The sequence below is a fragment of the Hordeum vulgare genome, chromosome 5H (genome assembly GCF_904849725.1).
Source record: "Hordeum vulgare subsp. vulgare chromosome 5H, MorexV3_pseudomolecules_assembly, whole genome shotgun sequence".
Lineage (NCBI taxonomy): Eukaryota > Viridiplantae > Streptophyta > Magnoliopsida > Poales > Poaceae > Hordeum > Hordeum vulgare.
This window is the reverse complement of record NC_058522.1, coordinates 575389776-575416400: the sequence shown is the minus strand read 5'-3', so window position 1 is coordinate 575416400 and position 26625 is coordinate 575389776. Positions and strand designations below refer to the sequence as shown.

The window sequence follows — 26625 nt, the reverse complement described above, 5'->3', positions numbered from 1 at the left end:
CAACTAATGGAGATGCTCTAGGAACCTAATAACGCATGGACGTCGGATAGAAGCACATGACAAATCAAACATTTTCGATGACATATTTAAGCGAGGATGTCAGTTTTAGTTGGCAAGCATGGCAACTTCGTCCTTCAGTATATTTTTGATAGAAATTACTGTGTGTGTCAACTAATTTTCCAACCCTGCGGCAATATAATTGGCATTGAAAATGTTCGATTTGCCATGTGATCGTACCTGACATCAGGCAATTATCTTTTTTTTTTGGAGGGGAGGCACTTATCATTTCTGATGTTCTAAGGGCGCCAAATAGGATTCAGGCGATGCGGGCCTTATAGGTAAACCTCTCTTGGTCTGGTGCAGCCACACAAGGAGGTGACAGCCCATTTTCTTTACGGCCCAATGTGCTATCGCAAAGACGAACTTTTAAGAAGGTGGCTATGTGGGCCGTCGATCCATCAAACGGATTCACAGTCGCATAGTGATGTTGGACCTAATTCTCTCAGCTCACCTCTTCTCTCTTGGTTGTTTCACACAACACACACAAGAACACAAGAAATTTGATTCGTGCTGCCTCACACAGCTCACAGCTTTTCTCCTCTCTATATTTTCTCTTCTTTCCAAAGCAAACAAGATAACAACTTATATGACACACGCACACAACGGCCACGATCAGCCATGAGCTAACTAACTGCCCACGTCCTGAGCGTGTGCAGCCGCTCCACTAATTTAGCTACATGCAAACTCCACTTGCTATTTTCACGTACTAACTTACTTGACCGAATCACTCGGTTCAAACATCTATGCAGACCAACGCTTTGCCCAGCTTGCATGCAGCACCGTGCATCACACACGGCATCGTCGTCCGCCTCACGCGGTACTTGGGCAACTCCTCAATACATGCCAACCGAACCACCTAATATGCATTGGCCCTATGTGACTCTAACTCATGCAGAAAATAAACATGCAGATACATAAAACATCAAGATTATATCTAACAAGTGAGTGGTAGTCGTGCGCCCCATGGTCGGAAGCCGCCGCCGCCGCGGAAGAGCGCGGCTGCCGCCGCAGAGTGCCGAGCCGCCGCCGCCGCCTCCGCCGGAGGAGGAGGAGGATGCAGCTCTCAGCTCCAGGTCTACTCCCGACCCTAACCTTGCTCATCTCTCTTTTTATCTTCCACATCTTCGTTTTCGTTAGGTTTTAAGCAGATGCGAGCCTAGAATCGGGAGAGTCAGCAATCTCGCCCTAGTGAATCCATAGTAAAATTTCGAGCATTTTGGCGAATTTGTAGGAACATATTGATGATTTGGCAGGGTGATATTTAGGGTATTTTTGTGAATTAGTGGTGCTATAATTGACTCACTGTCACTAGTCTCCCCTAAATTTGGATCTACACCACTGTCTACAAGGTGTGGCACTCGGTTCGGTTGTTGATGACTCCATTTTCTCTTATGAGGGAAATGGTTTCAGTTTTCCTTAATTTCAATGTAGACGAGTATTACAATTTTGATTTTGGTAACTTTTTGTTTGGTGGTGGTCATGTTGCTGCCATGAATTGTGATCGCTTGTTTCAGTGATTTCCTGTAACTCAATGTCCAATGCGATTTGATGGATCCTTTTATTGTGGCTTATTATTGAAAAGGAATGAACTAAAATTTCTAATCAAAGTTGTCCACGTAAACCTTGGAGGTATGAGGAAATTGGTCACCTGATGTGATTCAGTTTGGTGCGCGCTTGGGCTGGATCCAAAGCAGAATCAGCAAAGAGCGTCTCTCAGTTTATTGCGCGGTTGTGTCTCTTGTTCATTTGGTCTTTCTCATGCAGTCATGGTCATGGTTCTGCCATGAACAATGCTCACTTCAGTTTGACGACCAAGTGAGTTGAGAAAATCATCACATAAAAGTTTTCTAGCATAAGGGGAGGATACTGTTGCGTTTTTACGTCGAGCAAAATCATCACCTATTGCTATTAAAGTTTGAGGATCTCTACAACGCGCACCCTTTGTCATTATTTGCAGATATTAAATTGTACATAGCGCTGGCTGGCACACTGAAGCTATTATAGTTATGCTAACGCAGAAAAAAAAGTCGTAGGTGGTTCTGGAGTAGCTTCTTCTGATTGAAGTTTGGCATGTCCCAGTTGTCACTCTTGTTTTCCTTATTGTTCAGTTAAAGCGTACTGCATTTCTTGTAGTGTATTAACTCCTGAAATATTTATTCAATATAGTGTGTTTCAGATCTTTATATTGATGCATTGTTCTTGAATTTATATGTGCCAGAGAAGTTACCACTGTGGAGAGGCCCTCTAAGAAAACCTGCTCTGCCTCAGCCTCGACCACGTTGGCTTTGTCTGGACCTTATGTTTGTGGAGATCTGCTGGACAGCCTGCTTCCTGAAATTCTGCTTCACGGGATTATTGCTCTGTTTGACTCATTCCATGACTTCCTTGCTTTCATTAGCACCTGCCGCTCTTGGCGCACTGCTGTTTCTACCCTTCCCTTTGTGTATACATTCAGTTTCCCGCCACTTCACTTCAAACCAGATGGTCCTTATGTTCATCCACATAGCGGCCGTATCAAGCCCATCCTTTTATCTAATTGCAAATGGCAGCTCAGTGATCCTAGCAAGAAAAACTCATCCCTTGCGTGTTCAGTGCCTAAAAATAGTCCAAATAAAATTTACTATTTGGGCTGCTCATATGGGTATCTTATCTTCTCCCACAAGGAGCACTGCCTCCTTGTCGATGTGTACACTGGTACCAAGGTGATGCCCCCCAAACTCCCACCTAACAATGATCTTGGGTACTTTTGTGGCATAGGCATCCTTACGGCCCCATTGATTTCACCCAACTCTCGCCTCCTCCTTTTCTCAAGAGAGTCCATGTTTGAGTGGCAGGTTGGAACACACTCCTGGTCAGAGCATACCCTTACTCTTGATTATGAACTCATCTATCAGATTGTCTTCTTCAAAGGTGATATCATTGTCGTAGAAAATCCTCTAAGGCTCCACACTGTACACTTGACACCTCAGTTCAGCATGCAAGAATTAGAAATTAAAAAGGAGTTTGCGCCTATAAACTCATGGTTGGTGGCCTGTGATGACATGCTACTCATGGTTGACCAAACGTACTCTGGTGAATCAGCAATCTTTAGGGTCTTTCGCCTCAACTTTTCTGTCAAGCCAGCTAAGTGGGTTAAGTTGGACAAGTTGGAAAATTATGCCCTGTTTGTCAGCCTCGATAGAAGGAATCCTACATTTTGTTGCATGAGCCCGGAAAGATGGGGAGGAAAGAGTAACTGCATTTATTTTGCGAAGCTATCTAAAGATCCTGGTGAAACTTGGACTGCGGTCGAGCTTGGTCAGCCAGTGCCAAACAATGTAGTTAACTTCATTTTCTATGCTATTTCCACCCCTCCTGACTGTGGTCTACTAAGTAGCCTCTGGGTGTTCCCCAGTTTAGTTTATGGTTCTGGCTAGTACATCTTTCTAGTCTTGCACAAGACCTGCCTCTGGCGTTCTATCTTATTTCGCAACTAGTTCTGTAGCTGTAATGGTTTTCTGACTTTGGGACCAATATTTTGTGTCCAAGTACAATTAATCATCTGTATGGGCATGCTGCTGTTACTACTGGTTGTATTCTGGTGAACATCGGCATTGCATTTGTTATCCGGTTGTACCTGTAGATGCAGCAGTAGAATGGTCACATGTGTTTCAACCATGTGTTGTTAAATGAGACGTGTATTGTCAAATGTAACCTGGGTACCATTGTGGACAAACTTGTCGTGTATTCAGCTGTACCTGCCTTAAAAATGTCATCTTGGATAATCCATATGCCTTCTATTGTTTGTGGGATTGGATCATTCATTGTTGAACTGAATGAATGTTGTAGACCATGGTGGTTTACTTGCTATTTTTTTGTTGATAATGTGCTCACGGAGCAGGAGAAACCTTGTCTGTTTACTCTGCAAAATGACGTCTTGTACTCTCCTCATCTTGGGGTTTCTATCGTAAGCGCATACTCCCTCTGTTCCTAAATACAAGTATTTTTAGAATTTTCACTACGGACTACATACGAAGCAAAATAAATGAATTTACAATCTAAGGTATGTCTATATACATCCGTATGTAGTTCGTAGTGGAATATCTAAAAAGACTTATATTTAGGAACAGAGGAAGTACTATGCAGTGGTAATCAGATCATAGAAATGCACTGTCCTCTCCTCTTGGCAGGATGGTCGGCAGCTTAAATTCAGCAGCTAAATTAACGTGTCTTCTGACTGAATTTTAAACCTATACTAGATAGGGGCAGCAAAAACAGTTTTGTCCATCAACTTCAAACCTGGATATGTGTACTTGCGCGTTACAACTCACAAACGCACATTGAATTCAGGATACGGAAGGCTAATTTTCAGGAACATAAACTACATCGACACTGTTTCTGTGATAGCTGTGCAAAACCAATGTTACATACAACCAACTAAGCCACAAGGTGCCGCGCGATCAAACATCACGTCACAGTTTACGTCATCTATATCGAAACAAACAAACAAACAGGCAGAAATATGTTAAGCAGTGCAAATATAGAAGAGTCAAGTACGTTTATTTGTAATTCTCAAAACAAAAGAAAGAAAAGGTACATAACAGCTCCTGAATTCATGCAACTGTTTGACTAACACAGAAGTACACTTATTTGTACTTCTCAAAACAAAAGAAAGAGAAGGTACATAACAGCTCCTGAATTCATGCAACTGTTTGACTAACATAGAAAACGTTACAGAGGGCTCATCATCCCCAAGGGAAAAGGGTCATTCACGGAAAATCACCCGTGGTGAGGATTTTCCATCTGAGATTCGCGTCGCCACCATTGCTTGCTCATCCTCACTCTTTGGAAAGGAAGGGTATGTTGAACACCACGACTTGGCATCAAGGGCATCACAGTATTTGCATTGCTCGGCTCCTTTGAGAAGTATCGTCTGCAAGTTGGGAGCTCGGTCCAGCAAGGCTCTTATAAACACAAACTGTTGTTCCAGCGACCTAAAGCCGACAATCTGGAGCTCTTTCAGTAGCAAGTTCTTGGAGCAATGGAAGTCCATCTCCCACTGAGGATTTTTTCTTTCAGCAAATACCGACCTTTTCTCCCCAACGTTCGCAAATGCGCTGCATTCATGGTCCCATACCTATATTTGCATGAACAATATGTTACGGATGTAGCTGGATTACAGTATTAAAAAATAAACTTCTCTTATTATGTATGAGCAACGACATGCAATTTTTGCTGCGTGTTTGAGGAAAGAAGAAGGAAGGCAACGCGATTTAGGGGTAAAAGAAAGGGAACCCTCACTTCAATTTTTTACAAAGATGGAAGGTATAGATGTGTTCATAAATTGTGAAAGCGAGAAAAGCTTACAAAACATTCAAATGTAAGGGAAACAACAAAGCTGGAATGGTAGACTGAAACATCATTACCTCAATATGTAATATTTCCATGGATGGGGCTGCCTCAAGGAAGGCTGTTGTCCATATAATGTCAAATTCAACAAAGATACCACGCAAAGTCAGCTTCCTTAGCATGTTGAATGCGGTGCAGAGTTGCTTCATTTCAGGTTGGATCCAAAGCTGATCACAAAAGTAAAAGAAAATAAGAACAAAGTAGTTCAGAAGCATCTATACAAAACAGTTTAAAAGCATAGAGATGGATGTTATCAAATTATCTACAGCTATGTGTCATGTGTGTTCTCCATCATGCAAAATACACATCCATGGCATAACTAGATAGCTCTGACCATATAGAAAATACAAATGTGTGACTGTATTAGCGAATACAAAGAAATGAACTGGTACTTACATTTTCTCCTTGGAAATCCAATGTCAAAGTATGTATGCTTGTGGTTCCATGTAGAAGCTCACTTAATTTAAATACTGTACTATAAAATGTCAAAGCAGATGAGAGTTTTAGTTCCCCAAGACACGGGACATCACCAAACGACAAGGAGATATATTCAGACACCCAAGTATTCCAATAGAGCTTCTCCAGTTCTGGAAGGCAGACCAACTCAATTCTCTCGAAGCAACATGTGTCGATTTCCAGAACACTGAGTTTTGAGTTTGGTGCATCTATCTTCCACAGAGAGCGGTGGCCAGCATCACAATAATGGAGCCTTAGATGCTTCAGTTGTGTGCAGCAGTCAAACAGGAGATGGTGCACATCCAACTCGATAAAACAAACACCATGCAGAGAAAGTCTCGTGAGGCAACGGAACACACTGGGGTAGGCATTGAAGAAACCATGCATGTCTTTGGCGAGCTGTAGCATGTGCAGCTCAGAAGAGTCACCAGGTTTCAGATCATCAAGAAGGCAAAGGTCCAAATCTTTCAGCAAACCACTGTCAATCACATCACCTAATAGTGGGCCAATGTCGCTCAAGAAAGTGCTGATCAAGTAGAGGTTAAGCTGCAGTGTTGTGATGGTGGTTTCTCTCCGAGGTTTAGCAAACAAGCACTTGGCTGCTTTGGTCAGAGCAACCATAGCTTGCTGAATGTCATTTGCCACAACCGAGTCTTGGAGTGGAACAGGTAGGAAATGCCTGACATCAATGCTCAGCTCAGGCAGCAGCCAGGGCAGCTGCCTCCACCGAGTTGACAGCGAACTTGTCCTTACAGCGGTGCTTATGTCGACATTCCTCAAGATAGACAGTAAAACGTCATCCATGAGCACGCTCAACCTATCTTCCTCCTCTGGCTGCTGCATATACAGAGATACGAGATCTAGTTACTCTGTTATCGGTTAGCAAAATTCAGAGGCTTGAAACATTTATAGCGTAAAAACAAACAGTAGTACCAAGCGATATAGTGACCCGAATGACGAATATGTAATGAACCAGGAGACACAAGCTAGCACAAAGTGATCCCAAAGCACACAAAAACAATGGATTTCCACCACATTTGATTTGACTGAGCACCCCAAAAATCTCACTGCTCCGAGTTAGTGTCATTCCCCTTCCAATACACCAGTACTCGATGCTGTCCTAGCTGGGGCTGGGGGGTCGAGGAGAATGCGGCGGATAATGCGACGCCGGCAAAAACAAGTATACTGCACCCAAATCCCTCAAGAATATGTTCTACCAATAAGGGTTGATCCCTGCTTTCTGTGATTTACCCTGATGACCAATGAAGAACTACACTGTTCACATTACAAATCGGTTGTTTTCTAATCGCCGTCCACCGGATCTCCGCATCAACCAAGAGTATAGAGAAGAAGAAGAAGAAGAAGAAGAAGAACGGCGACAGTACCATGTCGATTCTCACCGTCGGTTTCTTGGCCACGGGGGGCTCCATCCCCGCGGCTCCACACGGAGTCGGGGATCAATCTCGGCGCTGTAGGCGGCTCGCAGCACGGCGGTGCGGCGCCGGCCTGCCTCACAGCCCTCGACTTGGAGGTAGGCGGCGGCTTCCGGCGGCGCTCGATGCGGAGGTCTCGGGTAGAAAAATCTCGATCTCAACAAATTTCCGGCGAAGCCCCTCCCCGATGTAGGGCCCGTTAGTGACTCCTCCATCCAGGTCCAGCTACTCCGCTGCTACATGGGCTGGCAGCCCAGCCCAGCAGCCCAGAGGTTTAGTCTCGCATATTTTTGACCGAAATAAGCGGAATGGCTCTTCCGCATGCTTGAAACGATACCACATGTGGTTTTTACAAAGCTTATCATTACTTTGCGGGCAATCTGAAGCGTCAGAAGGAAAGCAATTCATGAATCCGTCTTCCAGAGTCCGGAGGCAACCCATGGCTTCATCTTGAGATACCTAGCGGACTTGGATATCAACGCGGGCATGCCACAGGAGCAAGGTAAAAACTACGCAACGGGCACTACAGGTGCCGAAGTGGATCCCTCCGGCGGAAGGCATGGTAAAGATTAATGTCGATGGTGGGACAGCCAAGAACAGATGCAAGGGTGCGGCGGCGGCCGTGTGCCGAGACGCCCAAGAAATTTGCCTTAGCTCTTCAGCTTGCATCATTGATAACGATGATGATCTTGGAACACTTGAAGCAATGGTCTGTTTGGAGGCACTATCCCTTGCAGCTGATCTCAATCTTCATGGGTGCACTATCACATGTGATGTAAAAACGGTTGTCAATCAAATTAAGGAAGCAAAGGAATCTACAGCCATATTTTGCAAGAGATCGATATCCGCCCTCAGGAGTAAGGGGAGGTCCGAATCATTCATGAAGGTAGAATTTCAAATATGGAGACTCACAATTTTGTAAAAAGCATCTTATCTTTAGCTTATGGTTCTTATAGTTGGCTGTTTCAGCCAAATGACATTACAGTGTACCTTATATTACCATGCAATAAAAGAGACCACACTAGTAGAAAACAGGGCTATCGTTCGGCCCTGACCAGCCCATTAGTCCCTGTTTTTCAAGAACCGGGACCAATGGGGGGTATTAGACCCGGTTCGTGAGCTCAAGGGGCCGGCCGGGGCCTCGTGGGCATTGGTCCCGGCTCGTGTGGAACCATTTGTCCCGGTTCGAGCCACGAACCGGGACCAATGGTCCTCGCCGCTGGTCCACAACCATTGGTCCCGGTTCGTGGCATGAACCGGGACAGAAGGGGCGGCTTTAGTCCCGGTTCATGCCACGAATCGGGACAAATAACTTGCCTATATATACCCACCGCCGCGGCAGAGCACTCCACAGTGCTCTGCTTTTTCAATCCGGCGAGGAGAGGGCATTTCGGTGCTCTAGTTCACCTCCTATGCACATGAGGCGTTCGATGAAATGCCCGAGCCACACTAGCTAAGCTTTCTCCTCTCGAAGCTCGACCTAGGAGCTCCATTTTTTTCGAGATTTGTCTAGATTTAGGGGTCCGTCACGCCCCGTCCCCGTTTTCACCGCCGTTGATCGCCCGCGCCGATCTCGTCGCGGGCACCACCGTGGTAAGCCTCTTGTTCTTATCTTCTTTATGATACTTGTGTGATTTTCTTAATTTAGATAGATATTTGTCTGATTTTCTTAATTTAGACACACATAATTATATGTAATGCACGCAGATGAACCGGCAATGGATGTATGGTGACAGACACACCTCCGAGTACATTAAGGGCGTGCATATTTTTCTCGAAGTGGCTGAGGCAAACAAGCAGAATGGTTTTATGTGTTGTCCATGCAGTAAATGTGGGAATATGAAGTCTTACTCTGACCGGAAAATCCTTCACACCCACCTGCTTTACAAGGATTTCATGCCACACTATAATGTTTGAACGAGGCACGGAGAAATGGGGGTTATGACGGAAGACGACGAAGAAGAAGACGATGACAACTATGTGCCCTCTGAATACGGTGATGCTGCAACGGGGGGAGCTGCTGAAGATCAAGAGGAACCAGACGATGTGCCCGATGATGCTGCAACGGGGGAAGCTGCTGAAGATCAAGAGAAACCAGACGATGTGCCCGATGATGATCTCCATCGGGTCATTGTCGATGCAAGGACGCAATGCGAAAGTCAAAAGGAGAAGCTGAAGTTCGATCGCATGTTAGAGGATCACAAAAAAAGTTGTACCCCAATTGTGAAGATGGCAACACAAAGCTGGGTACCGTACTGGAATTGTTGCAGTGGAAGGCAGAGAATGATGTGCCTGACAAAGGATTTGAGAAGCTACTGAAAATATTGAAGAAGAAGCTTCCAAAGGATAATGAACTGCCCGACAGTACGTACGCAACAAAGAAGGTTATATGCCCTCTAGGATTGGAGGTGCAGAAGATACATGCATGCCCTAATGACTGCATCCTCTACCGCAGTGCGTACGAGGATTTGAACGCATGCCCGGTATGCGGTGCATTGCGGTATAAGATCAGACGAGATGACCCTGGTGATGTTGACGGCGAGCCCCGCAGGAAGAGAGTTCCTGCGAAGGTGATGTGGTATGCTCCTATAATACCACGGTTGAAACGACTGTTCAAAAACAAAGAGCATGCCAAGTTGATGCGATGGCACAGTGAGGACCGTAAGAAAGACGAGAAGTTGAGAGCACCCGCTGACGGGTCCCAGTGGAGAAAAATCGAGAGAAGTTTGCACGTGACCCAAGGAACGTATGGTTTAGTTTAAGCGCGGATGGCATTAATCCTTTCAGGGAGCAAAGCAGCAATCACATCACCTGGCCCGTGACTCTATGTATGTATAACCTTCCTCCTTGGATGTCCATGAAGCAGAAGTTCATTATGATGCCAGTTCTCATCCAAGGCCCTAAGCAACCCGACAACGACATTGATGTGTACATAAGGCCATTAGTTCAAGAACTTTTACAACTGTGGAATGGAAATGGTGTACGTGCGTGGGATGAGCACAAACAGGAGGAATTTAACCTGCACGTGTTGCTGTTTGTAACCATCAACGATTGGCCCGCTCTCAGTAACCTTTCAGGACAGACAAACAAGGGATACCACGCATGCACGCACTGTTTAGCTGACACCGAAAGTATATACCTGGGAAGCTGTAGGAAGAATGTGCACCTGGGCCATCGTCGATTTCTTCCGACCAACCATCAATGTCGAAAGAAAGGCAAGCATTTCAAAGGCGAGGCAGATCACCGGAAGAAGCCCGCCATGCGTACCGGTGATCGCGTACTTGCTATGGTCAATGATTTACACGTAATATTTGGAAAGGGTCCCGATGGACTAGTTGTTCCGAGTGACGCTGGGGGACAGGCACCCATGTGGAAGAAGAAATCTATATTTTGGGACCTACCTACTGGAAAGACCTAGAGGTCCGCTCTTCGATAGACGTGATGCACGTGATGAAGAACCTTTGCGTCAACCTGCTAGGCTTCTTGGGCGTGTATGGGAAGACAAAAGATAGAGCTGAGGCACGGGAGGACCTGCAACGTTTGCACGAAAAAATGGCAATGCCTCCAAAGAGTATGAAGGTCGTGCCAGCTACGCTCTTACCTAAGAAGAGAAGGAAATCTTCTTTGAATGCCTGCTTAGTATGAAGGTCCCGACTGGCTTCTCGTCGAATATAAAGGGAATAATAAATATGGCAGAGAAAAAGTTTCAAAACCTAAAGTCTCATGACTGCCACGTGATTATGACGCAACTGCTTCCGGTTGCATTGAGGGGGCTTCTACCAGAAAACGTCCGATTAGCCATTGTGAAGCTATGTGCATTCCTCAATGCAATCTCTCAGAAGGTGATCGATCCAGAAATCATACCAAGGCTAAGGAGTGATGTGGTGCAATGTCTTGTCAGTTTCGAGCTGGTGTTCCCATCATCCTTCTTCAATATCATGACACACGTCCTAGTTCATCTAGTTGACGAGATTGTCATTCTGGGCCCCGTATTTCTACACAATATGTACCCCTTTGAGAGGTTCATGGGAGTCCTAAAGAAATATGTCCGTAACCGCGCTAGGCCAGAAGGAAGCATCTCCATGGGCCATCAAACAGAGGATGTCATTGGGTTTTGTGTTGACTTCATTTCTGACCTTAAGAATATAGGTCTCCCTAAATCGCGTATGAGGGGAGACTGACTGGAAAAGGCACGCTTGGAGGGGAGACAATAATATGCAGGGACGGATATTCTTGGTCTGAAGCACACTGCACAGTTCTACAGAACTCTACCTTGGTGACCCCTTATGTCGATGAACACAAGAACAGTCTGCGCTCCAAACACCCGGAGCAGTGCGACGACTGGATTACATGCGAACACATCAGGACTTTCAGCAGTTGGTTGGAAACACGTCTCAGAGGTGAAAACACTGTTTGTGATGAGTTGTACTCATTGTCCAGGGGACCATCTTCGACTGTTACGATTTGGAAAGGATACGAGATAAATGGGAATACATTTTACACGACCACCCAAGATCAAAAGAGCACCAACGAAAATAACGGTGTCCGCTTTGATGCAGCCACCGAGAGGGGAAAGGACACATATTATGGTTACATAGTGGACATATGGGAACTTGACTACGGAGTAGATTTTAAGGTCTCTTTATTTAAGTGCAAATGGGTCAATCTGTCAGGAGGCGGGGTACAGGCAGACCCACAGTACGGAATGACAACACTGGATCTGAACAATCCTGGGTACACTAACGAACCGTTCGTCCTAGCCAATAATGTGGCACAGGTTATCTATGTGAAGGACATGTCTACCAAACCGAGAAAATGAAAAAATAAGGAAGCGAATACATCATACGATGAGCCAAAGCGCCACATAGTTCTTTCAGAAAAAAGGGACATCGTGGGAGTGGAGGGTAAGACAGGCATGTCCGAAGATTATGAAAAGTTTCATGAAATTCCTCCCTTCAAAATCAAGGCTGACCCAAGCATCCTGATAAATGATAAGGATTATCCATGGTTATGGCGCAATAAGGAAAGGACACAAGCGAAGAAAAAATGAAGACTTTCTCCACAACTATTATGATGATACCATGCCAACTTTCAACCTTTTTGTAGTTCATTCGAAATGCATGTTGTAACAGACAAGTTTCCGTATGAATATGCATGTTTTAACACACAAGTTTCCGTATAAAATGCCTTTGTAACAGTCTTAGAACTGGTACTAAAGGAATCAAGTAAAAAACTTTTATAAACCTCTAGTATTATTCAAACTAAAATTATATAGAATTTTGTTACAAACTTTAATAGCAAAAAGAATTATCATAAAAGAAAATAAATAAGTAATTAGAATTTTGTTCGAAACATTAAAAGCAAAAAGAATTATCATAAAAGAAAATAAATAAGTAATTAGAATTTTGTTACAAACTTTAATAGCAAAAAGAATTATCGTAAAAGAAAATAAATAAGTAATTAGAAACCACTCCGAGCCCCTCTTGGCTAGCGAGGTGGGACAAAACATAGCACCGCACCGCGCCAGCACACGCCCTTTGGTCCCGGTTGCTATTTATTTGTTAAAAAATGAACTAAAAAGAATGAATTAGAAAGAATCAAATAAAACATTAATAAAAAGAATGAACTAAAAAAATCAAAAAATATCAACTAAAAAACGTTTTCATAAAATCAAAAAAAATTGCAACAAAATAGATGCGCTTATAGAGAAAATTCAACCAAAACACCCTTCGATTTTTAGGTTGAATTTTCTTTATAAGACACTTCGAATAAGCAGCCGTAGAGGGGCTTATAAACCATTAACAGGGCGCATCGCTTGGCGAGGTGGGACTAAACTTCTTTGGAACTGCCGCGAACACACCTTTCATCCCGGTTGGTGGCACCAACCGGGACTAAATGTGTGCATTGGTCCCGGTTTGTGCCACCAACCGGGACCAAAGGTCTCTGTTTCCCGCCCTTTGGGCTGCTGAAAAGAGGCCTTGGTCCCGGTTGGTGCCACCAAACGGGACCAAAGGTCTCTGTTTCCCGCCCTTTGGGCTGCTGAAAAGAGGCCTTTGGTCCCGGTTGGTGCCATGAACCGGGACCAATGCCTTTGCTATATAAGCCAACACTTTGGAAATTTCAGATTTCACGGTGCCGCGAGCTCATCCACGCCCGACGACGCCGCGAGCTCATCCACGGCGCCGCCAGGGTGCCCCGTCGCCGTCGCCCGTTGCCCTCCGACCCCCGAGCTCGTCGCCGTCGCCCGTCGCCCTCCGCCCCCCGCTGCCGTCGCCCACCGCCGCCCCCGAGCCGTTGCCCGTCACCGTCGCCCTCGCCCTCCGCCCCCCGCCGCCCTCGCCGCCCACGCCGTCGCCCCGGCCGCCCCCGATGTGAGCCGCCGCCGCCACAGCTCTGTTTTTTTTATTTATTGTTTTTAATTTTTGATTTTTTTTGGTGATATTATTGTTGAATATGCATGTTTGTATGTCCATATATATATGCAAAGATCGAATATGTCAAATTTGTAGTCATCCAGATCTTTGTTCGAAACCTTTTTTTTTAATTAAACTAACAATGTTTTTAATTTCTTGTACCATATGTTTGTGTTCTAGTTTGCAAGATGTTATCTAGATAGTATGCATCTGTTAATAACTAAGGAAAATAAATTCTCTAATAGTTGATTAATATCAAGGAAGGAGATATTGACATTTTTCCATAACATGTACAAGTACTTATGTTAGAAATTCCATGGAATAATACCTACTGTTGAAAAAGAAGTGACAATTATAGGATAAAAATAATTATTGTAGGCACGAATGTAGAAGAAACATATAGCATTATGTTGGTAGTCCTACGAATCTGATACTGCTTGTGCATCTCGACCTATTTTGGTAGTCCTGCATATCGGATACTTGTGCAATTCGGATACTTGTGTATTTCGGATACTCTAGGAATATCATTTCCTTTGATATGCTTATCCTATGTTGTCCTGCATGAGCAATGGGATTAGATATGCAATTTTTTCTCACTAGAATAAACATTTCTGCCACTTTGGCAAAATTTATGGTAGTTGAATTAATCTAATGTTGTTACCAACCAAAAGATGGCATATATTAATTCTTGTTCATTAGATTGTTAGTTGTAGTGCAATATGAGACAGATAATTAACAACTAGTATTACCACCATAGTGAATATAACTTTGGTTTTATTTATTTATAGTAAGTGCTTAGTAGTTGAACTAGTTGATTTAATAAAACTACTTTATTTTACTATATATAGAAGTAGTTTATTTTTAGCAAGAAAATTAATAGAACTAGTTTATTTTTTAGTTCATTTTACGATGCCTATCCCGCATCCTCGTTGTCGACTCGACGGAGGACACCTGCTTGATTAGAGGGGCCCTGTCCGGGACTCGGCTCCGCCCGACTAGTATTGCGAGGTGCTACCTTCCGGGAAGCGTAGGTTGGTGAGGAGGCAACCCGTTGTTGACTGATCCTTGTTTGGTGGCGGTCGCGTGGGCCAGTGACGGTGACGAGGCTTCCGGACACCGCGGAGGTGGTGCGTCACCGTGTCAGCGAGCAGGACGAGCACGTCCGTCGCTACATGGTTGCATTGGAGGGCAGGTTCTCCAATACCTGGCAGGTTCTTCAGGGATCTCACTGGAGCTATGACCCCTGTGATGGTTCCTTCTCTTTGGGTGTCCACCGCCCGCGACGATACCCGTCGGGCGCTACGGTTCTAGTTGTATTAGTGATGCTATATGTATGACAAGAGATGATGTAGTTTTGCTTATAATTGAATGCATGCTAACTTGAATACTACTTTATTTTACGTTTTGGTTTTGCTTATTGAATGCTTAAATTGGAAAAGTACTCCTACTTTGAATGCTAAAATTGGAGAGCACTATGCAGAAAAGTCCTACCTAATACTGATGATCATGTTGCTGTAAATGTTGTATGACAATGTTGTAAAGGGTAGTAATTGGTCTCTTCAGCTACTTTTCAGAGATGGAGTTCTTCACAATTATACTTGAGAAATCCTCCAGCAGGCAAGTGCTGCCGGACAATTTTGTGAAGATGTTGGACGGCCATCGGCCACAGAACATGAAGCTGAGGCAGGCCGGCAACGGGCTTGGCAAGCTGTGGGACGTGGAGGTGGTGTTCGACACCGATGGAAGCATGTACCTAGATCGTGGCTGGAAGCAGTTCGTCCGTGCCTACGACCTGCGGCACGGGTACTTCCTTGTCTTGAGGTACGACGGCAACGCCACGTTCGCCGTGAAGGTGTTCGACACGACTATGTGTCGGAGGCGCTACCAGGACGACGACGATGCCAGTATGCTCTGTCTCTTTTTCCTCTCCATTAGGCTATGTCTCACACCCATTTAAAAAAAACTTTTTTGCATTTGGCAAGACAATGGGAGCAGGAACAGCGAGTACAGACAATGTTGTAAAGGATAGTAATTGGTCTCTTCTGCTGCTTTTCAGAGATGGAGTTCTTCACGATTATACTTGAGAAATCCTCCAGCAGGCAGGTGCTGCCGGACAATTTTGTGAAGATGTTGGACGGTCATCGGCCACAGAACATGAAGCTGAGGCAGGCCGGCAACGGGCTTCGCAAGCTGTGGGACGTGGAGGTGGCGTTCGACACCGATGGAAGCATGTACCTAGATCGTGGCTGGAAGCAGTTCGTCCGTGCCTACGACCTGCGGCACGGGTACTTCCTTGTCTTTAGGTACGACGACAACGCCACGTTCGCCGTGAAGGTGTTCGACACGACTATGTGTCGGAGGCGCTACCAGGACGACGACGATGCCAGTACGCTCTGTCTCTTCTTCCTATCCATTAGGTTATGTCTCACACCCATTTAAAAAAACTTTTTTGCATTTGGCAAGGCAATGGGAGCAGGAGCAGCGAGTACTGCGACAGGTTCTATGTCTACGGCAGCAGCAACTCTGGCTATAGCAAAAGTAGCAGCGACTCTGGCTACAGCAAAAGTAGCAGCGACGATGGCCTCGCGATGGTGATCCCACAGCTGGTCAACAGGGCCATGCCAATTCTGGTAGAGGAGTACATCCCACAGCCTGGCCTGGGGCTTCGCCGCTCTAAGCGCATCAGGATGATGAAGGAGAAGGTGAAGAAGCAGGAGTGAAGATCTTAAGAACCTGATGGAGCTTTAATCTTTATAGTGTAAACCTTTTAAGTACGATAGTGTTGAACTGCTACTGCACTTTTAAGTATGATGGTGATGTGCGTGATGAAATTTTGTGCATGCTCATGGATGCTCATTGATGAAAGATAAAATTATTTCTTTTTGTGCTTGCTCGTGGATGCTCCTTGGTTGGTGTATATAACAACCTAAATTAACCCCTAAACCAGCCCCTTTCAAAAAAAAACTCAGCTTCAGCCAGGTGCTGACGCGTGGATGCCTTTTGGTCCCGATTGGTGTCACCAACCGGGACTAAAGGCCCCCCTGCCTGGCCTGGCTGCAACGACCACGTGGAGGCCCATCTGTCCCGGTTGGTGTAAGAACCGGGACTAAAGGCCGAGGGCATTAGTAACGACCTTTTAGTCCCGGTTCCAAAACCGGGATAGAAAGCCCTTACGAACCGGGACAAAAGACCCTTTTTGTACTAGTGCCATGTTTCCCCTAAAAAAAGACCCCGGACATTTTTTTTTCTTTTTAGGGGAACCACTGCAATTTAATTAATTATCACAAAGAATTCCCCTGGAATTTAATTAATTGTCACAAAAAATACCTCCTATACTTTAATTAATTGTTATAAAAAATACATACGAAATCAACTGGAGGGAATTCAAACCACACCCATCCCTCGTCGGCTGACCAACAAGCAGACCACATGGCAACACTTTGGTTTGTGTTTAACTACCAACAAATACTTTATGTAGACAATTCCACGTATCGCTCTACAGATGTTTCTACTAGTTTTACTTTCTATTTTATGTAAGTTTCAATCTTGTTTTTATTTGAGTGAAGTTTTTGTATAGTTTTCAAGATACATAAATTTTCCCATATGAAAAAAATAAAATAAGTATCAATACTCAATTATTGTTTATTTTATATCTTTATTCTGCTTTTGTTGTCGTATACTTCGAAGAGATAAACATGAACTTTTTTCAAAAATTTAAGTGTATTTAAAAAAGTTAACCGCATATTAAAAACATGATGATCATTTTTTGAAATACACGTTCATTTTTCATTTTTGTATTATTTTAGAAAATGCTCACTGTGTTTTAGAAAATGATGAACGTGTATTTAAAACCTATTGTGTAAAATTGTTTTTACATTTTGAAAAAAATGCTAACATGTTAGTACATTCCTAAAATTTATTATTAATACATGTTGTACAATATTTAAAAAACAATATTTTAAATTTCTAATAATTTTATATTTTAAAAAATACAATGAAGACACAAAATAATTGCGCATGCCTGTGGTGCTGAATGAAAATACGTCGAGTAATATAAAACAAGATAGAATAAAGTACAATATTGTCAGTTTTTGTGTTACACCGTGTTTTTTATATACGCTCAACTTTTCAAATCCACATAAATTATAGAAATGTTCATATTTATCCTTTCAAGGTATATAAGAATGAAAACAGAATAAAGATATCAAATAGATAATAATTTCTTATTGATAAGCATTGTTTTTTCATATGAAAAAATTATGTATCATGAAAACTAAACCGAAACTTCACCGAAAAAAGCCGTACTTCAAAGTAAAATAAAATTAAACCAGTATATGGAAAACATGTACGTAGCGATACGTGGAATCGTCCATATAAATTGCCAGCTAGGATTTAAACGAAAATGAAAGCGTGGCCTGGTGGTCCGCTCGTTTGTCAGACAACAAGCAAGTTCCATGCTAACTTCTTGTTTATTTTTTGGCGATAGTTAATTCAAGTTCAGGGGTGTTTTCGTAAAAAATAGCACTTGTCCAGCGCCTGCAGTCGCTGACATGTGGCCCAGCGACACGTTGGCATGTCACACAGGCATTCGATACGGCGGCATATGCCCAGCGGCATCATATTTGAACGTCCGAACAAGTTACAGCATCATTTTTGTTTATTTTTTGAGTTTAGGAACCAAACTACCATGCCGGATAAGTTAGGGCACCTGCAGTGTATTTAGCTCTAAACTAATCTGATCTTTTGCTCCATCTCCATTCATCCAAACATCCCATATCGATGCATATGCATGTAACATTGATACTTGCACAAGAGAATTCTGTAGCTGGCTGAGAATAAACACTTATAATTCACCCCGTGATAAACAGCCCAATCAGCATAAGAACACATCACACATCACAGAGAATACAGGAGATGGAATATTCACCCCATCTGGACATCGACGATGCAAACTTGTTCATAAGAGACCATGCTTGGTTTACATCAGCTGCAAGCACCCGTTGATATTCAGGTCAGCATGTATATAAGATATTTTTAGGGAAATATTATTTAAGCAGGAATATGTTGCTATATATATTTATGAGGTTACATAACACGATTGGCCCCACCAAGTGATTGTGAGCTACACCGAACTCGGACAACAAGGTGAGCTCCGTCACGGAAGATGGACACTCCACTTACAAATCATGCATCTCCTACGACTTTGTTGCTCCCAGATACGACATGGTTGCTCCCAGATACAGTGTTGTTGGTCCCAGATACAGTATTGTGGCTTCCGGATACGGTATGGAAACTCCCAGATACATTATTGTCATTCCCGGATACGGCATTGTTGTTGTCAGTTACGATATGTTTGTCCCCAGATACGACATGGTTGCTACCAGTTACGGTATTGTCGCTCCCGGTTACGATAGTGTTGTTGCTCCCAGCCACATTGTTGTTGTTCCCGGATATGACAGTGTTGTCGTTCCCAGAAACAACATTGGTGCTCCCAGATCTGACAGTGTTGTTGCTCCCAGATATTGTATTTGGTTGTTCGTCGAGCATTCTTCTGTTAGGCTTCACATACAATGGCATGTTAGTAAAAATCATACCTGATGAACGACCAGCGATGGCGAGGCCCTTGAGCCGTATCAAACTCTTGGGTACCTCGCCAACCAATGAATTATCTGAAAGATCCAAGTAGTAAAGGTGGTCAAGCTCGCCAATCCATGACGGGATGGTGCCAACCAGTCTGTTGTTGGCAAGGTTGAGCTCCTCCAACCATGCGAGGCCTGCCAAAGATGCTCCTGGGATGGCTCCCCCAAGGTCGTGCCCAGGGAGCCGCAGGGACGTGACACGGCCGCTAGGACCGTCACAGCCCACACCTTCCCAGCCGCAGCACGAGGCACCGGACCACGCAGCACGGAGGAGGACAGCCCCGCCGCTGAGATTCCCGGCGAAGCCCCGTAGAGCACGGAGATCGTCGGGGTGGCACGACGTTGCACGTGCCACCGGCAAGAGGAACGCCAAGAACAGGAGAAGCAGCCCGCATTTTGCCATGGATTGGCAGCAAGAAAGCCTTTTGGGGTGCAAGTGATTGGCAAGTAAGTGCTCTTGGCAAAAACTGCTTGGGTGGTGCGTGTTATCTTATAGTGTGCCTGTTTGTAACCATGCGTTGCAAGTGGTTCAGTACTATTAGTCCGTGGTTACAAGGTCCAGCACTGCCTCCCTATTCAAACTTGGTTTTTGTTGTCTTCTGTCGACTGAAATGCGTGGGTGGCATGGACTCAAGCTGGCAACCTCTCCTACTCAATTCAAACGTCCTATAGTCCATTATTGCTTGTCGTCAGCTACCATAGTTCCAGTGATCCCGTGCGGCTATAGTTCCGGTGCACAGAGAGAAAGAGAGGGACACACACACACACACAAAAAATCCTAGGAAGATATTATATGCGGATGTCAAAAGAAATAACACCAATCTAGATAGTGTGGATGACATGGTATGGCTCGGAAGACATGCATTGTGACCGGCCTAATTTGGGAAATATGTTGACTTTTCTTAAGCCAAATAATTCTATCCGATTATAGAAAAATCGTGGGTGGGAAAATTCCCATTAATTACCAAATAATAGGTGGTATTTGGCTAGGCGTGAAATAAGGATTTAGAAACATAGTGTTTTCTAGCAATCTATAGTTCATTGTTTTTGGTATAGCTAACCATTCATGCCGAATGGTATGTTTTCTACCAATCGATAAAAACTGCCAAACAACATAAGGCAAATGTCATCGAGGACTTGTTCGTTGCAATATATTTGTAAAGTAATTGTAACATACTCCATTTGATCAGAAATAAGTATCATGGTTTTAGTTTAAATTTTAACTAAAACCACGACACCTATCGTATTATATGCGGATGTCAAAAGAAACAACACCCATCTTGATAGTGTGGATGACATGGTATGGCTCGGAAGACACGCATTGTGACCGGCCTAATTTGGGGAATATGTTCACTTTTCTTAAGCCGAATAATTCTACCCGATTATAGAAAAATAATGGAAAAATTCCGAAGCACCATCATTAATTACCAAATAATTTGTGGTATTTGGCTAGGCATGAAATGTGGATTTAAAAACATAGTGTTTTCTAGCAATCTATTGTTCGTTGTTTTTGGTATAGCTAACTATTCATGCCGAATGGTCTATTTTCTACCAATCGACAGAGACCGCCAAACAACATAAGGCAAATGTCATCGAGGACTTGTTCATTGCATCATAATTTTAGAGTAATTGTAACAAACTCCCTCCGATCAGAAATAAATATCGTGATTTTAGTTTAAATTTTAATTAAATTCACACACTTATTTTAGATCGGAAAGAGTATTATATTTGAAACAGAGAAAGCACAGTGCTAATCATAGAAATGCACTGTACTCTGCTGCAATTAACTCTACAACGTAAGACACCTGAATGCACTGTACTCTCGGGGGATGATCAGTAGACTGCACTTAACGATTGACGTCTTCAATTATAGCGCATCTCTGTCAACTTGGCCATGATGAAAATACTTATGTTGATTTATACATGTCGGCAAGAATGGGAAACTACTTGATGCCACCACAGGGATCACAAGCAAGACAAAATATCGAGCAACATGTTGGCTGGATGATATTTATGTCGTTGCAGCGGCAAGTCTCTCTCTTCTCTCTCACCTCAGGATCACTCTCTCGCTTCTCTGTGATAGATCGAAAGGGAGGAGACGAAGGTTTTTGTGCCGCTTAACTTCCGCAGCGTTTTCTACTCATCTTATTTATACTTCAGTTACAAACACAACCGAAAGTCTCTAGTCTACCGGAGCCACGATTGAGCTTCAGTGTCGCGCCATCCCACGACCGCTTCCTCGTCGCCCCTCATCGCCGCCATGTTCGCAGTGTCCTCGTGCCATCCCACGAGAGCGATCATCGCGGAGTCTAACTAATCTTAGCAAATCTAGCCCATGCTACGAGCACGCGCGGGAACAGACTCCACACGCACGCCTATCTTATTTCTGACGAAACTGAAGATAAAACTGACGAACTGCGACGCCAGGTTCAGAGCAGCAGGATTCCTCCACACTTCACCCCCTAATCCTGATGCCCAGATGTTATTTCCTGCACACCCAGCATCTGCCTCATCTCGACGAACTTGACGCGGCCAAGAGCCTTGGTGAGCAGGTCGGCTCGCTGCCTGCTGGTGTTGATGAAGAAGACGTCGACCTTGACTTCCTCGATGAACTGACGAATGAAATGGAAGCGAGTGTCGATGTGCTTACTCCGATCATGGTACACCGGGTTTTGACTTAGTGCGATTGCTGATTTGTTGTCTACCAGCAGCTTGAACTTCACTGGTTCCATTCCCAACATCTCGGCGAGCAGACGGCTCAGCCAGATGCCTTGACATGCAGCGCCTGCCGCCGCGATATATTCTGCCTCGCAGGATGAGAGCACTACAACTTTCTGCTTCTGCGAGATCCAGGTGATGATGCTGCCGCCGAGGAAGAAGACTATGCCTGTCGTGCTCTTGCGGTCGTCGACGTCTCCGGCGTGGTCGCTGTCACTGTATCCAACGAGGCTGGGTGTCGACGAGCCCGTCCGGTAGCAGCATCCATATCCAAGCGTCCCCTGAACATAGCGTAGGATCTGTTTCACTACGCTCCAGTGCCGTGCGCCCGAGGCCTCCATGAACCGGCTTGCGAATCCCACAGCATGGGCAATGTCGGGTCTTGTATGAACCAAGTATCGGAGACTCCCGATCACGCTCCTGTATAGGGTCGCATCAACAGCCTCTCCGCCGTTGGTCTTCCCGAGCTTCACTCGGTTCTCAATGGGCGTATGACAGGGCCTGCAGGCTTCCATTCCCGCAAGCTCGAGCACCTTCCTCGCATAACCAGCCTGGCAAAGCGTGATCTCGCCGTCGCCCTGCTTCACCTCGATCCCCAGGTAATAGCTTAGGAGACCAAGGTGGCTCATCTGAAAGAGCTCACCCATCTGCACCTTGAACTTGCTGATGTCATCGCTGCTTGTGCCCGTGATCACCAGATCATCGACATAAACCCCGACGAGGAGATAGTTCTCTGAATCACCTCGTCGGTATAGAGCATGCTCAAGCGGACATCGCCTGAACCCTAGCTTGATCAGGGTTTCATCTAGCTTAGCATTCCAGGCGCGGGGGGCCTGACGCAGCCCATACAACGCCTTCCGAAGTTTCAGCACCTTGCTCGAGCTTTCGCCGTCGATGTACCCGGCCGGCTGGTGCACATACACTTCCTCCACTAGATCGCCATTGAGGAAGGCGGACTTCACATCCATGTGATGCACCTTCTAGCCGCTGTGTGCCGCCAGCGCCAGCAACAGGCGCACTGTCTCCATCCGCGCGACCGGGGCGAACACTTCATCGAAGTCCACCCCCTGTCGCTGGGCATACCCCTTCGCCACCAATCTAGCTTTGTGTCTGATGATGGCGCCGGATGCATCCCTCTTCACCTTAAATATCCATTTGAGTCCGATCGCGCGGTGACCGGCAGGGAGCGTCGTGAGCTCCCAGGTGTTGTTGTCGGTGATGGAGCGCATCTCCTCGTCCATGGCCTCCTTCCACGCTTCGTCAGCGAGGGCCTCATCGACGCTTGCTGGTTCCTTTGCTGCCACCATGCACAGCTCGGCTTGTTGTGCTCCTTCTTCATCAAGTTCTTCCAACAGGTTTTCCATGTACATGTATCGACGTGGTCTGGAGCTTGCGTCTCTGGTTTCATCGTGTGTGGGAGGCGTCGCCCACTTGTGCTACGTCTCCACCGTCGGTGTAGCTGGCTCTGGTGGGGCGCCCGCTAGAGTGTGCGGTGGTTCAGTAGCCGGTCCAGAGGTGACTCCGGCATCGACCACCGTCTCTCTAGGCGCGGTGTTGTAGACGATGACGAAGGTGTTCGACAGAGGCACCGTGGCGACCGTCTCGGGCGTAGACTCCCAGTCCCACGGCCTTCCCTCCTCGAAGACTACATCACGCGTCACCTGCACTTTCTTCGCCGCAGGGTCGTAGACGCGATACGCCTTTGCTCCCTCCTCATACCCGATGAGCACCATGGGTGTCGAGCGGTCTGCGAGCTTGTCGACCCCTGGCCCGAGCCGCTTGACATGCGCCACGCACCCGAACATGCGGAAGAGGTGCACGCTTGCCTTCTTTCCATGTTAGGCTTCATACGGTGTGACACCGTTGAGGCTCCTGGCGGGGGATCGGTTGAGATGTAGATGGCGGTCCTCACCGTCTCGCCCCAGAAGGTGTTCGGCACGCGCATCGCCTTGAGGAGACAGCGTGCCATCTCAACAACGGTCTGGTTGCGGCGCTCCACGACTCCGTTCTGCTGTGGCGTGTACGGCGCCTTGGTCTGGTGTCGGATGCCGCTCTCCGCGCAGTACAGCTTGAAGGCGCCAGAGTTGAACTCGCCGCCCCGGTCCGACCAGTACGCGAGCAGCCGACACTCTCCTTGTGCTTCTATCGCAGCCTTCACCTTCTTGAACCTTGCGAACACCTCGTCCTTCGTCCTGAGCATCTCAACCCACATGTATCGGCTATGATCATCAACTACCAGCAAGAAGTACCTGCTTCCACCAGGAGTTGTCAGGGTGATCAGCCCGCACATATCAGTGTGCACGAGCTCCAGGGCGCGCTCCGCGCGATAAGTCGTCGTCGGGGGGAACGGCAGGCGATGTTGCTTTCCCAGTGCACAGCCATCGCAGAATTGGTCCACATGCTCGATTGTGGGAAGGCCGCGCACCATGTTCTTGGCGGCGAGGGCACGCAGTGCACGGAAATGCAGGTGCCCATATCGGGCATGCCAGAGCCACCCCGTTTCATCCGCTTTGGCCAGCAGGCATACACGCGTGGCGATGACGAGGTTGACGATGTAGAGGCGATTCCTCCGTCGAGGTACGCGCGTGATCTGCGCCTTGTGTCGATCGTAGATGTTCAGCACGCCGTTATCGATGACGATGGTGCAGCAGTTCTCGTCCATCTGCCCCAGCGAGATGATGTTGCTCTTGTTGGGGAACGTCGCATGGGAAACAAAAAATTTCCTACGCGCACGAAGACCTATCATGGTGATGTCCATCTACGAGAGGGGATGAATGATCTACGTACCCTTGTAGATCGTACAGCAGAAGCGTTAGAGAACGCGGTTGATATAGTGGAACGTCCTCACGTCCCTCGATCCGCCCCGCGAACAATCCCGCGATCAGTCCCACGATCTAGTACCGAACGGACGGCACCTCCGCGTTCAACACACGTACAACTCGACGATGATCTCGGCCTTCCTGATCCAGCAAGAGAGACGGAGAGGTAGAAGAGTTCTCCGGCAGCGTGACGGCGCTCCGGAGGTTGGTGATGACCTTGTCTCAGCAGGGCTCCGCCCGAGCTCCGCAGAAATGCGATCTAGAGGAAAAACCGTGGAGGTATGTGGTCGGGCTGCCGTGGAAAAGTCGTCTCAAATCAGCCCTAAAACCTCCGTATATATAGGTGGGAGGGAGGGGGCCTTGCCTTGGGGCTCAAGGAGCCCCAAGGGGGTCGGCCGAGTCCAAGGGGGAGGACTCTCCCCCCCCAAACCCAGTTGGACTAGGTTTGGTGGGAGGGAGTCCCCCTTCCTTCCCACCTCCTCCTTTTTTTTCTTTCTCTCTTGATTTTCTTCTTCTTGGCGCATAGGGTGAGAAAGTCTCATCGTAGTCAACTCCTGGAACTTGTGAAAAACCCTTTGCCACAAGTCGAGCTTTATAAACGGTCACATTACCGTCAGCGTCCGTCTTCTTCTTAAAGATCCATTTATTCTGAATAGCCTTGCGGCCCTCAGGTAGTATCTCCAAAGTCCATACTTTGTTGTCATACATGGATCCTATCTCGGATTTCATGGCTTCTAGCCATTTGTTGGAATCTGGGCCCACCATTGCTTCTTCATAACTTGCAGGTTCATTGTTGTCTAACAACATGATTGATAAGACGGGATTTCAGCACCACTCTGGAGCAGCACGTGATCTCGTCGACCTGCGTGGTTCAACAGAAACTTGAACTGGAGTTTCATGATCATCATCATTAACTTCCTCCTCAACCGGCGTCGCAATGACAGAGGTTTCCCCTTGTCCTGCGCCACCATCCAGAGGGATGAGAGGTTCGTCAACCTCGTCAAGTTCTATCTTCCTCCCACTCAATTCTCTCTCGAGAAACTCTTTCTCGAGAAAAGCTCCGTTCTTAGCAACAAACACTTTGCCCTCGGATTTGAGATAGAAGGTGTACCCAACTGTCTCTTTTGGGTAACCTATGAAGAGGCATTTTTCCGCTTTGGGTTCCAGCTTTTCAGGCTGAAGCTTTTTGACATAAGCATCACATCCCCAAACTTTAAGAAACGACAACTTTGGCCTCTTGCCATACCACAGTTCGTATGGTGTCGTCTCAACGGATTTTGATGGTGCCCTATTTAAAGTGAATGCAGCTGTTTCTAATGCATAACCCCAAAATGATAACGGCAAATCAGTAAGAGACATCATAGATCGCACCATCTCTAACAAAGTACGATTACGACGTTCGGACACACCATTACGCTGTGGTGTTCCAGGCGGTGTTAACTGTGAAACAATTCCACATTGTTTTAAGTGAGCACCGAACACGAAACTCAGATATTCACCCCCACGATCAGAACGTAGGAACTTGATCTTCTTGTTACGATGATTTTCCACTTCACTCTGAAATTGCTTGAACTTTTCAAATGTTTCAGACTTGTGCTTCATCAAGTAGACATAACCATATCTAATTAAATCGTCAGTGAAGGTGAGAAAATAACGATATCCGCCGCGTGCCTCCACGCTCATTGGACCACACACATCG

General features: G+C 45.9%; 3 protein-coding genes across 6 annotated transcripts; 1 reads left to right on the top strand and 2 right to left on the bottom strand.

The window, feature by feature from the left end:
• Positions 1-1023: 1023 nt before the first annotated feature.
• On the top strand, positions 1024-3824 carry LOC123397385. The gene is made up of 2 exons (XM_045091950.1): positions 1024-1133; positions 2279-3824. Exons 1-2 carry the CDS (start codon positions 1024-1026, stop codon positions 3474-3476), a joined length of 1308 nt encoding a protein of 435 aa, XP_044947885.1. The 3' UTR covers positions 3477-3824.
• Positions 3825-4578: 754 nt separating this feature from the next.
• On the bottom strand, positions 4579-7499 carry LOC123395003. 4 transcript variants are annotated; one of them, XM_045089910.1, is made up of 4 exons: positions 7290-7499; positions 5845-6741; positions 5466-5615; positions 4579-5176 (listed from the first exon to the last, which is right to left on the bottom strand). In XM_045089910.1, exons 1-4 carry the CDS (start codon positions 7332-7334, stop codon positions 4805-4807), a joined length of 1464 nt encoding a protein of 487 aa, XP_044945845.1. In that variant the 5' UTR covers positions 7335-7499; the 3' UTR covers positions 4579-4804. The 4 variants fall into 4 exon arrangements, with proteins under 4 accessions (XP_044945845.1, XP_044945847.1, XP_044945846.1 ...); XM_045089912.1 differs by having other exon boundaries at positions 7305-7496; XM_045089911.1 differs by having other exon boundaries at positions 5845-6738; positions 7290-7441.
• An 11190-nt stretch (positions 7500-18689) lies between these two features.
• LOC123395001 (phytosulfokine receptor 2-like) lies at positions 18690-19856 on the bottom strand. The gene has a single exon (XM_045089908.1). It carries the CDS (start codon positions 19790-19792, stop codon positions 18935-18937), a length of 858 nt encoding a protein of 285 aa, XP_044945843.1. The 5' UTR covers positions 19793-19856; the 3' UTR covers positions 18690-18934.
• Between the last annotated feature and the right edge of the window lie 6769 nt (positions 19857-26625).